The sequence below is a fragment of the Mytilus trossulus genome, chromosome 7 (genome assembly GCF_036588685.1).
Source record: "Mytilus trossulus isolate FHL-02 chromosome 7, PNRI_Mtr1.1.1.hap1, whole genome shotgun sequence".
Lineage (NCBI taxonomy): Eukaryota > Metazoa > Mollusca > Bivalvia > Mytilida > Mytilidae > Mytilus > Mytilus trossulus.
The window spans coordinates 33,066,804-33,080,151 of NC_086379.1; the positions used below are offsets into that span (position 1 = coordinate 33,066,804).

The 13,348-nt window shown below is 34.0% G+C and overlaps 1 protein-coding gene across 7 annotated transcripts in view; it reads left to right on the forward strand.

Moving 5' to 3' along the window:
- The window catches only part of LOC134724971 (probable E3 ubiquitin-protein ligase HERC4), a 303,456-nt gene that overhangs the window by 90,362 nt on the left and 199,746 nt on the right, over positions 1-13,348 (forward strand). For all 7 annotated transcript variants that reach the window (XM_063588396.1, XM_063588395.1, XM_063588394.1 and 4 more), the window contains one exon: positions 8,812-8,942. In XM_063588396.1, coding sequence (XP_063444466.1) covers positions 8,812-8,942 — 131 coding nt within the window. The remainder of the gene's footprint in view (positions 1-8,811; positions 8,943-13,348) is intronic.

The window sequence follows — 13,348 nt, forward strand, 5'->3', positions numbered from 1 at the left end:
TCAACTATATTTAAAGGAGTTATGTCTCTTGAAAATAAAAGTTATATTGCATTGTTACTTGTATTGAGCACACTTAGAGTATTTTAATTTGTGCCATCTTTAACCATCGTAGAACCATCGGCCACTTTTTCTAATCTTCGGGGACAACTTGAGGAGGGGTTCTAAATTTTTTAACATGTTCAAAAATCTCCGGTGTTGCGTCCGATGTTGAGGTTTCATATTGAGTTCGTATCACCATCCTCACCAGCGTAATGTCACCAAGAATAAATCTTTGAACATCGTCTTGCATTCGTGTTTCTATCGTTTCCTTCGGGAAGTTTTGACATTACGATGTCTACACGAACGAATCACGAAGCTATCCGAAGGTCTTACGATGGCAACAAGACTTCGTGAAAACCTCTATCCGGTCGTGTTGCCATCGAATAAAAGTACGAAGGCAACAAGATGTAACTACGACGGCAATACATCCAGCTAAATGTAAGTTAATTTTCGCGCTAAAATACATTTAAAGTGCCATGCGCGATATGCACTGGTCTGTCTATCACGACAGTTAAGAAAGACGTTCACAAAACATGAAGCTCATACCATATGATTCCATGAGAACAAGAAAGGTGACAGCGTTGTTTCTATTAATTCAAATGGAACAAAAAGAGCAGCTATTACAGGCTCAGGATTTGCTTTCACAAGTAAAATATTATTTTTTTGTCAATATTTCATATCAAGTAACACAATGAATAGTATAAACGCGCCTCGTACACCAACACTGCAGGTACACGTACATAGGGAAACCAACTTTTTCTTCATTATTCTGATTGTTTATGTATCGTCTGAGTTGCTGTCCCACGAATGTTTACTCCATAACCATTTTGTTTTCTATATGTTATATTTGCCGCATTTGTTGCTTCCCCACATCCTTCCTGTTGTCTATATGGTCGAGTTCACTTGAAACTCTCGAGTTTACTTTACTTACTCGGGTTTCAACAATACGATTTTACTTGAACCACTCAAGTTAACCCCTCGTACCCTAGTTCCAACCCTCATCGAGCCAGGGTTAACTCGAGAAACTCTTAAATGACGTCAAACCAATGAGAATGTTTTATTTTTTATGCTTGGTCAGGGCCTTACCCTAGAGTTACTTAGAGTTGTTCCGAATATCAACTCTAGTTCGTTCACGTGATAATCTAATTACTCTGAAGTCGATTGTCGACTTTCAAGTGAACTCGGCCTATAATTATGATATTCTCCTAGAAAGAGCTCTTTTTGAATAAAAGGGATCAACGAACCCATTACATTACCTTTAAGATAGATCAGTAAACATGGGCATAATTATGGGTGATTGTTCAGACTAGTGCACAATTTTTACAGTTCAAACAAGGCAATGCCGAGCGTGGCATACCGCCGTATGTAACATATTGGGGACAAATATGGACACTATATACATGTATGTATATGACACATGCAAAAAATGGTAAATTGAATATGCATATTTGATACATAAACTATTTGTTTGGAAATCAACCGAAACATTCATTTACTGGAAATACCTTTAATATTGTCTTTAGAACTTGCAGGTAAAAAAATGAGCAACCAATTTCCTGTGTATTATGCTATTTCGAGGAGAAAAAACAAGTTCATCTGCATGACCTTGACTATTGGCTTTGAAAGTAAAAAATGTCAGATCATTACACGGAGGAACAATATACCAAATGGGGTTAAAATATTTTGAAGCATATTGGTTTTAGAGTGTCCACAAGGGTGATATTGCCTTGTATTACAACTGCCACTGTGACTTGACCTTCGAACTTTAAAGTCAATAGCGCTGAAGATATTCTTAACGAGTAACACCATACCAAGTTTTGAGCATTTTGGTTCTAGAGTGTCCATAACAATTTTATCTACACGCAACTTACAGGTTGTAGGCGATGGCATCGTAAGCTGTACATGACGTATTTAAGACATCGTATGGCCATCGCGCCATCATCGTGTAGCCTTCGTAATCCATCGTGTAGCCTTCGTGATCCATCGTGTAGGCTTCGGCTGAGATATGAAGCTTAAATACCAGTCTTCGGTTAACGTTAGTCCATCTTTTGCTATCGTATATAATTTCGGCACCATCGTATAGACTTCGTTATTCATCGTTCTTGCTTCGGTCACTTTTTGGTATTTTAACGAGATCTGGATCAACTTAGTACGAACCTACAATTTTCGTATTCAGGTGACCGTCGTATATAAAAATCGGGACAGTGTGACGACAAGCACTTTTTTTTACATTTCAATATTTTATGATGTATTTGAATGAGAAGTTATTGTTGCAAACTCCATTAAAAATTTGAATTGAGATCATTAAGATGACTTTTGGAATAAGGGAAAGGAGGATGTGAAAAAAATGGGGGGGGGGGGATCATTTTTTCTCATTTCAGATTTCTTGAATAAAAAGATAATTTCTTCAAACATTTTTTTGAGAGGATTAATATTCAACAGCATAGTGAATTGCTCAAAGGCAAAAAAAAAAATGGTAAGTTCATTAGACCGCAGTCATTCGGTGTCAGAAACCTATGCTGTGTCAACTATTTAATCACAATCCAAATTTAGAGCTGAATCCAGCTTGATAGTTGTGTCCATACTTGCCCCAACCGTTCAGGGTCCAATCTCTGGGGTTGTTTAAAGCTGCGTCCTGCGGAGCATCTGGTTCTAGTTTCTGAACAATGACTTGTGTGTAAGTGTATGGATCTCTCTGAAATTGTACTGCAAGGTTCCATATCACAAAGGGAAAGCTGGGGTTGAATTTGGGGCTAATAGCCCTAAACGTTTAGGAATAAAGGGCTAAAATGGGGACAAAAAACAAGCATTTTTCTAGTTTCCAGAAAATAACTTGGGTTTAATTAAGTGTATGGAACTCTCTAAAGTTTTACCACAAAATTCCAGATCACAAAGAGAAGGCTGGGATTGAGTTTTTGGGTAATTTCCTCAAATGTTTAGGAATTAGGGGCCAAAAAAGGGAAAAAACAGCATTTTTCTAATTACCAGACAATATCTTGTGTTAAAGTATATGGATCTCTATAAAATGTTACCACAAGGTTCCATATCACAAAGGGAAGGCTGGGATTGAGGGTGGCGGTAATTGCCTCAAATGTTGAGGAATTAGGGGCAAAAAGAACACCAAAAACATGCATTTTTCAAGTTGTCGAACAATAACTTGTGCGAGTTTATGGATCTCTTTGAAATTGTACCACAAGGTTCTATATCACAAAAGGTATCGTTTGCAATTGCAAGATATCTTCAATTGCATATTGTATAGCAAAATATCAAGAAATCTTCAATAGTACAGTATTGCGCAATAGTAAGAAATCTTCAATTGCACAGTATTGAACAATAACAAGAAATCTTCAATTGCTCAGTATTGCACAATAGCAAGAAATCTTCAATTGCACAGTATTGCACCATAGCAAGAAATATCCAATTGCACAGTATTGAGCAGTTGCTAGCAATCATCAACTGCACAGTAATTGGCAATAGCAAGATTTTTATTTTTGCAAAGTATTGCACTATAGCACATTATTATGCAGTAGCACAATATCACAGTATCGGGCAATAGTACAGTATGGCATATTATCGCTATTTTGTGCATTTTTCCTTCGATCTTTTTTTGTGATAAATTTTCATATCATGCTTCTCGCTTGAGATGGAAAATTATTGCTAGAACTAAGAAGGCACGTGGCTTTGCTAATGAAATTGACATGAAATTAACGTGGTCATAGGTAAAAATAGCGATAAACAGATTATCATTGGTCAATAATAATTCTCAACTGGATTGCTTTTCTTGCTTTTGCCGTACCGACTCAAGTGAGAATATCAATCTCGTTGAGATGATCAACAATAATCAATAAATATCACAGTATTGCTCAATAGCAAGAAATCTTCAATTGAACTTTAATACATATTATTCAACCAATTTTTAATTTAGATCTTACACCACATTTTTTGTTTGTCAAAATCCTATTTTATATCAAAATTTGATCACAATCCAAATTCAGACATTTTCAAGCTTGAATATTGTGTCAAAACTTTCACCAACTGTTCTGAGTTTGGCCTTTGAGGTCATATCAGACTGCGCTCAGCAAAGCATTTGATTATAATACTGTCAACTATTTTTGTTTTATAAAAGCATTTTACTATGTACATGTCAGTCTGGCATGTTTAATTTGACCTTGGCCTCATTTTAACAGTTTAGTGCTCAATATTAAGTTTTAATACGACTGCCAAAAAAAAGGCGTTCGAATATTGGTATCACGTTGTCGTCATGAGCTTCGTCAAAAGACACTTAGATTCCGGACAATAACTTAAGTGAATGGATCTCTATGAAATTTAAACACAAGGTTCGAAAGCAGAAAAGGCAGGTTGGGATTGATTTTGGAGGTAATGGTCCCAACAGTTTAGGAACAAGGGTCCTAAAAGAGGTCAACATAAGTATTTTTCTAGTTTCCAGACAATAACTTGTGTGTAAGGGTATGTATCTTTCTGAAATTGTACCTCAAGGTTCCATATCAAAAAAGGAAGGTTGGGATTGATTTTGGGGGTTATGACCCAAACATTTTAGGAATAAGAGTTTCTTAATTGGTCCACATGAGGTCCAAAGGGCCCAACATAAAACTTTGTTTGATTTCATCAAAAATTGAATTTAATGAGGTTCTTTGATATACCGAATCTAACCGCATATTTTTTTTATTTTGGGTCTCGTTTTCAAATTAGTCTACACTTAAGTCCAAAAGGTTAAAAATTAAGCATAGTTTGCTTCTAACAAAAATTGAATTCTTGGATTACATTGATATGCTGAATCTAAACATGCATTAAGATTTTTATACGACTGCAAAAACTGAAAAAAATTTGGTCGTATATTGGTATTACGTTGGCGTAGTCGTCGTCGTCGTTGTTGTCGTCGTCCGATAACTTTTGGTTTTCGGACTATAACTTAAGTTTTGGTCCCAACAGTTAAGGAATGAGGGGCCAAAAAAGGTCCCAAATAAGCACTATTCTTGGTTTTTATACGACCGCAAAAAAAATTTTTTTTTAGTCCCACCTACGATAATAGAGGGGCATTATGTTTTCTGGTCTGTTCGTTCGTCCGTCTGTCCGTCCGTCTGTCCCGCTTCAGGTTAAAGTTTTTGGTCAAGGTAGTTTTGGATGAAGTTGAAGTCCAATCAGCTTGAAACTAAGTACTCATGTTCCTTATGATATAATCTTTCTAATTTTTAAACCAAATTAAACTTTTGACCACAAATTTTAACATAAGGTCTATGACCACAAAAAGGGGGTTGGGATTGGTTTTGGGAGTTTTGGTCCCAACAGTTTAGGAATGAGGGGCCAAAAAAGGTCCCAAATAAGCATTATTCTTTTTTTTATACGACCGCAAAATTATTTTTTTTTTAGTCCCACCTACGATAATAGAGGGGCATTATGTTTTCTGGTCTGTTCGTTCGTCTGTCTGTTCGTTCGTCCGTCTGTCTGTCCGTCCGTCTGTCCCGCTTCAGATTAAAGTTTTTGGTCAAGGTAGTTTTTGATAAATTTGAAGTCCAATCAACTTGAAACTTAGTACTCATGTTCCTTATGATATAATCTTTCTAATTTTTAAACCAAATTAAACTTTTGACCTCAATTTCACGGTCCACTGAACATAGAAAATGAAAGTGCATGTTTCAGGTTAAAGTTTTTGGTCAAGGTAGTTTTTGATGAAGTTGAAGTCCAATCAACTTGAAACTCAGTACACATGTTCCTTATGATATCATCTTTCTAATTTTAATGCCTAAATATATTTTTTATTCAATTTCATGGTCCATTGAACATGAAAAATATTAGTGCGAGTGGGGCATCCGTGTACTTTGGACAAATTCTTGTTTGGTCATATATTGGTATCTCGTTTGCGTAGTCGTCGTCATCGTCGCCGTCGTCATCTTCCGAATACTTTTAGTTTTCGCACTTTAACTTTCGTAAAACTGAATAGAAATCTATGAAATTTTAACACAAGGTTATGACCACACAAGGAATGTTGGGATTAATTTTAGGAGATTTGGTACTAACAGTTTAGGAAAAAGAAGCCAAAAAGGTTCAACATTAAACTTTGTTTGATTTAATAACTGTGTATGTATATTCGTAATTTTTGGTCCCGTTTTCAAATTGGTCTACATTTAGGTCCAAAGGGTACAAAATTAAACTAAGTTTGATTTTAACAAAAAATGAAACGTTGGGGTTCTTTGATATGCTGATTCTAAACTTGTACTTAAGATTTTTTATTATTGGCCCAGTTTTCAAGTTGGTCCAAAATTATTATATTAAGTATTGTGCAATAGCAAGAAATCTTCAATTACACAGTAAGTGCAATAGCAAGAAATTTTCCATTGCACAGAATGGCGCAATAGCATGAAATCTTCAATTGCACAGTATTGTGCAATTGCAAATCTTTTCAATTGCACAGTATTGTGCAATAGCAAGAATATTTTTTTTATTGGAGTTATCTTTCTTTGTCCAGAATAGTAGTTGAATCAACTTAAATCATTGTTTTAAACAATATACAATGTATATTCACTTTTACTATCAACGGATAAACAATCTTTACCATTCAGTGATAACAAGCACTTTTTTACATTTTAATATTTTATGATGTATTTAAATGAGTAGTTAGTGTTGCAAACTCCAGTAGAAATTTTTTGAGATCAGTTTTGGAATAAGAGAAAGGGGGAGGTGAAAAAAATATTTCAGATTTCATAAATTAAAGGAAAATTTCTTCAAACATTTTTTAGAGAGGATATATATTTAACAGCATAGTGAATTGCTCAAAGGCAAAACAAAAATGTTAAGTTCATTAGAACACATTAATTCTGTGTCAGAAACCTATGCTGTGTCAACAATTTAATCACAATCCAAATTTAGAGCTGAATCCAGCTTGAATGTTGTGTCCATACTTGCCCCAACTGCTCAGGGTTCAACCTCTGCGGTCGTATAAAGTTGCGCCCTGCGGAGCATCTGGTTGCACCATTACATTGGTATAAGTAAATACAAATCTTTGAAATTAAAACAAGGTTTATGACCATAAAGGGAAGGTTGGAATGATTTCGAGAGTTTTGGTCCCAACGAATTAGGGGCCAAATGGGGTCAAAACTAAACTTTGTTTGAATTCATAAAAAATTGAACTATTGGGGTTTTCTCATATACCGAATCTAACCATGTATTTAGATTCCTAATTTTTGGTCCCGTTTTCAAATTGGTCTACATTAAGGTCTAAAGGGTCCAAAATTGAACTTTATTTTATTTCATCAAAAATTGAATTCTTGGGGTTCTTTGATATGATGAATCTAACCATGTATTTAGATTTTGGATATTGGATTACCACAAAGGGATGGTAAGAATTGTCTTTGGGAGTTATGGCTCAAACCGTTAACGGAATAAGGTGCAAAAAAGGGGGAAAAGAGTTTCAAGGTTAAAGTACAAAACATATTTAAAAGCAGTGTAAGGTTGGTAATTGAAACCCATTTTCATATCTCACCTAAACTGCTCTTAAATTATGTATATTGGAAATTTGCAAAAACTTTATTATTAATAAATTCCTTTGGAAATTTGCAAAAAACTTTAGGTTAATTAACTTCATTGGAAATATAAAATGTTGCATTGGAGTTTTCTTTCTTTGTCCAGAATAGTAGTTAAATTAACTTAAATCATGACTATGACATTTTATATTTTATGATGTATTTAAATGAGTAGTTATTGTTGAAAACTCCAGAAGAATTTTGAATTGAGATCATTTTTGGAATAAGGGAAGGGGGAGGTGGGGTTCAATTTTTCTTATTTCAGATTTTCTTCAAATATCAAAGGATTAATATTCAACAGCATACTGAATTGCTCAAAAGCAAAAACACAACATAAATAAGTAAATAGAAATAAAAATGTGTGTGTCATCCAATTGTATGTGTGTCAACAGATCACCAGCTGTCATCCCCAAATTATGTAAGCAGTAATGGAAAAGTCAACATTTTTTTATATAAAAAAAAACAACACAAAATAAGATGTGTTAGCAAAATTTGAAATTTACAATTCCACTATTTTTGGTATAGGATTAGCTCAGATATGTATTTTGCTCCAAATCAGATGCTTTCCCACCTTATCAAACTCATACTTTACTTTAAAAAAAAATACAATATTAAAATCTCATGCTCTGTAAAAAGACAAAAATACAAGCTGTTACCAAGGTTGACATATTTTTTAGATACTTTATATATGCAAAAAGTCAACTAAATTTAAGGCATGGCTGGGTTCATCTGACCTTGGCCTCATTTTCTTGTTTCATTGATCAATGTTGAGTTTTCCTGGTTAAGATTGTTTTTTAGTTGAGCAAAAGGTCAGTTATATAATCCAAGCAATATTTGGCATAAGGAATGATTGTAAGCTAGGTGTATATGTATTTCAAATTTGGTTCAATTTTCAAGTAAAATACTTTAAAAAAAATGAAAATAAAGATGCTCTGGATAATATATTTTGGTCATAATAATTTAGTCATCATAGTGCAGGAATTTTTCGCTACATTGAAGACCTGTTTGTGACCTTCTGCTGTTGTTTTTTCTGTGGTCGGGTTGTAGTCTCTTTGACACATTCCCCATTTCCATTTTCAATTTTAGTATTGATCAAATTAATGATGTCACAAAAATTAAGGCTGAACATAAATTTCTTAGACACTGATTATGGAATCAAGGATACTATATGTCTTGCATCTAAAAAAAGTAAATTCCCAGGTTTGACAAAAATTGTTATCAATTCTAATTTTAGCCAGCAAGTCAAAAGCCTATAGATTTCCGAGAAGATGGGATGTCAAGAAGTATTCTTTGTTTGTCAGACAAACTTACTGAAAAAGTTGGATCATTAAATGCAAAAGACAATATTCCTCATGAAGTAGAAGTGTAAGTACACAAAATTTAGATTTTTATTGCATATGACACATGTTTCTTAAATAAGCACTCAAGACCAAAGAAAAGAAAGCCAAATACATATGAAACATATTCTGAAACATCACACATATGCAGATAACTGTGAAGTCAACATTGCCTTTATGAGTTTTGTCCTTATTTGTATTGTTTCTTAAGGTCCTTTTATAGCTGACTATGCGGCATGGGCTTTGCTCATTGAAGGCCGTACGGTGACCTATAGTTGTTAATTTCTGTGTCATTTTGGTCTCTTGTGGAGAGATGTCTCATTGGCATTCATACCACATCTTCTTTTTTAATTTTATTTACCCTTTTCACTTATAAAGTACAGTTCTCAAGAGAAGGTATGATAAAGAAATTTTTGAATTATTGTGGGAACTTATTGCAAATTTTTCCATTTTTATACGACCGCTAAATTTGTGTGTTCATATTATGTTATGGCATTGTCTTGCTAAAGACATTTTGGTTATCAGCATACCTGCCAGCCTATGAAAATGAAAATCCAAGTCATGACCTGCATTAAAGAAAAAAAAATTCAGGTCATAACACATACAAACTTTTTGTTAAACTGAATTCTAATATGACGTGCTTCTCTTGTTTTGTAAACACACCGTGATCAAATGCTCAAAATATCTATACTTAGCGCAGACTCAAAAGATATACATAATAATGGCTGTTACAATTTACTTCCCACGTAAATCCACATGTATTGAAACCTATTTGCAAATCCTTTGTCGATTTTATGTTTAAAAAATTGCAATTACAAAAAGAAAAATAAGTTGCATTCTTATTCGGATGCATAGTAAAAAGAAGAAATGCACAAGAGCTCAAAGAAATCAACAAAATGAAAATAAATTAAAATTCCGCGACAGTCTATTACTGATTTTGATGCATTTAAGTCATTTTAAAACATGACGTCATACAAATGAAAACGCTAGAGTTGAAAGTTTTCTGTTACGTGAGCCATCCAAATTCGTATAATATTGTATTTAGATTGATTTTTTTAGGTAGGTTCTGTTTAATTTTCTATAATATTGCATTATTCGCATATTTACTGATTTCAACATGGCTGCTCCTTAGTTATGTCAACTTTGGATTTGACGGTAGCTTATGAGAAAAACAAGTAAATTAAAAATGGCAAATGATGGGTTGGAGAATCAAAAGAATTAAACAGATTTTTTTTCTAGCGTTTTTTCACAAAATTATCTATTCAAGCTTTAGATTTATTAGAATGCATCTAACAGGGATTAAAAAAGAAACAGCCACACATACAGCATACCCATTCTTGCTTCAGTTTTTTAATGACCGTATTTGTCCTTTTAGAGTTGAAATAATTTATGAAAGCCATAGATTGTTGGAAATTTACACATATGGCCTGGGCCATATATAGTATAAAGCCACACCTATTTGATTTATAGTTCTTCGGACTAAATATTGGGTGAGCAAGCAATTTTTATACGACCCCAAAATGTTTTTGGGATCCTTAAATGGTATGATGTCTTCGTCTGCGTCGTCGTCCAAAGACACATTGGTTTCCGGATAATAACTTTTGTTTAAGAGAATAGATCTTCATGAATATTTTCAGAATGTTCAATACCACTAAAGGAAGATCGGGATTGATTTTGGGGATGATGGTCCCAACCGATTAGGAATTAGGGGCCCAATAGTTATGCAAGGTACCAGGATTATAATTTAGTACGCCAGACGCGCGTTTCGTCTACATAAGACTCATCAGTGACGCTCATATCAAAATATTTATAAAGCCAAACAATTACAAAGTTGAAGAGCATTGAGGATCCAAAATTCCAAAAATGTTGTGCCAAATACAGCTAAGGAATTATATGCCTGGAATAAGAAAATACTTAGTTTTTCCAAAATATTTAACTTTTGTTAACAGGAAATTTATAAAAAAAAAAGGACCACATTATTGATATTCATGTCAACACCGAAGTGTTGACTACTGGGCTGGTGATAAAAGTGGCCCAAAACAAGCATTTTTCTACTTTCCGGATAATAACTTGTGTAGAAGTATTTCAATTGCTCTGAAATCATACCGCGATGTTTAAAACCACAAGTAGAAGGTTTGGATTCATTTTAAGGGTTATGGTTTAGGAATTAAGGGCCAAAAAGGGGATAAAAAAAGCATTTTGATAAGATGGTCATATATTGGTATCACGTTGGCGTCGTCGTCGTCGTCCGAATACTTTTAGTTTTCGGACTCTAACTTTAGTAAAAGTGAATAGAAATCTATGAAATTTTAACATAAGGTTTATGACCACAATGAAGGTTGGGAGTTTTGGTCCCAACATTTTTGGAATAAGGGGCCAAAAAGGGCCCAAATAAGCATTTTCTTGGTTTTCGCACTATAACTTTAGTTTAAGTAGATAGAAATCAATGAAATTTTGACACAAGGTTTATGACCACAAAAGAAAGGTTGGGATTGATTTTGGGAGTTTTGGTTCAAACAGTTTAGGAAATAGGGGCCAACAACGGGCCCAAATAAGCATTAATTTTGGTTTTCGCACAATGACTTTAGTATAAGTGAATAGAAATCTATGAAATTTAAACACAAGGTTTATGACCACAAAAGGAAGGTTGGGATTGATAATGGGAGTTGAGGTCCCAATAGTTTAGGAATTAAGGTGCAAAAAGGAGCCCAAATAAGCATTTTTTTTTGTTTTCCGCACCATAACTATAGTATAAGTAAATAGAAATCTATGAAATGTAAACACGAGGTTTATAACCATAAAAGGAAGGTTGGGATTGATTTTGGGAGTTTTGGTCCCAACAGTTTATGAATAAGGGGCCCAAAGGGTCTTAAATTAAACTTTGTTTGATTTCATCAGAAAATGAATAATTGGGGTTCTTTGATATGCCGAATCTAACTGTGTATGTTGATTCTTAATTTTTGGTCCCGTTTTCAAATTTGTCTACATTAAGGTCTTAAGGGTCCAAAATTGAACTTAGTTTGATTATACCCCCGCTTTAAAAAAGGGGGTATACTGTTTTACCTCTGTCTGTCCTTCCATCAGTCCGTCCAATGAATATTTTTCGTCGCATTTTTCTCATGAACTACAATACAAGGATTTCTGAAATTTGGTTTCCGGGTTTATCTAAGTCAGCTATACTGTGTGATGCTTTTTCAGATTGATCACTTGACAACTTCCTGTTGGACGAACACTTGTATGATTTTACACATGATAGCCAAGTTGAAAATTTCGTCACATTTTTCTCAGGAACTACAATACAAGGATTTCTGAAATTTGGTTTCAGGATTTTTATAAGTCAGCTATACCGTGTGATACGTTTTCAGATTCTTCACTCAACAACTTCCTGTTTACCGAACACTTGCATATTTTTACACTATTAATATTATCCACTTGCGGCGGGGGTTTCATCAGTGAGCAGTAGCTCTCAGTTTCACTTGTTTTAACAAAAAATGAATCTTTGGGGTTCTTTGATATGCTGAATCTAAACATGTACTTAGATTTTTGATTATGGGCCCAGTTTTCAAGTTGGTCCAAATCAGGATCCAAAATTATTATATTAAGTATTGCGCAATATCGAATTGCACAATATTGCGCAATAGCAAGAAATTTTCAATTGGAGTTATCTTTCTTTGTCCAGAATATTTGTTGAATCAACTTAAATCATTGTTTTAAACAATGTACAATGTATATTCACTTTTACTTCAAACTGATGAATTAAAACAATCTTTACCATTCAGTGATAACAAGCACTTTTTTTACATTTTAAAATTTTATGATGTATTTAAATGAGTAGATATTGCTAGGAGCCATTTGAAATTTGAATTGAAATCAGTTTTGGAATAAGGGAAAGGGGGATGTGGAAGAATCTTTTTTTTTTTTTTGAGGGGGGGTCAATTTTTCTCATTTCAGATTTCATAAATAAAAAGAAAATTTCTTCAATTTTTTTGAGAGGATTAATATTCAACAGCATAGTGAATTGCTCAAAGGCAAAACAAAAAAATTAAGTTCATTAGACCACATTCATTCTGTGTCAGAAACCTATGCTGTGTCAACGATTTAATCACAGTCCAAATTTAGAGCTGAATCCAGCTTGAATGTTGTGTCCATACTTGCCCCAACCGTTGTTCATGGTTTAACCTCTGCGGTCGTATACAGCTGCGCCCTGCAGAGCATCTGGTTTTAGTTTCAAGACAATAACTTATGTGTAAATGTATGGATCTCTCTGAAATTGTACCACAATGTACCATATAACAAGGGAGGCTGGGATTAAGTTTTGAGTTAATTGCCAAAAATATTTAGGAATTAGGGGCCAAAAAAGGGCCATAAAGAAGCATGTTTCTAGTTTCCTAACAATCATGACAATAAATTGTGTTTAAGTGTATGGATCTCTCC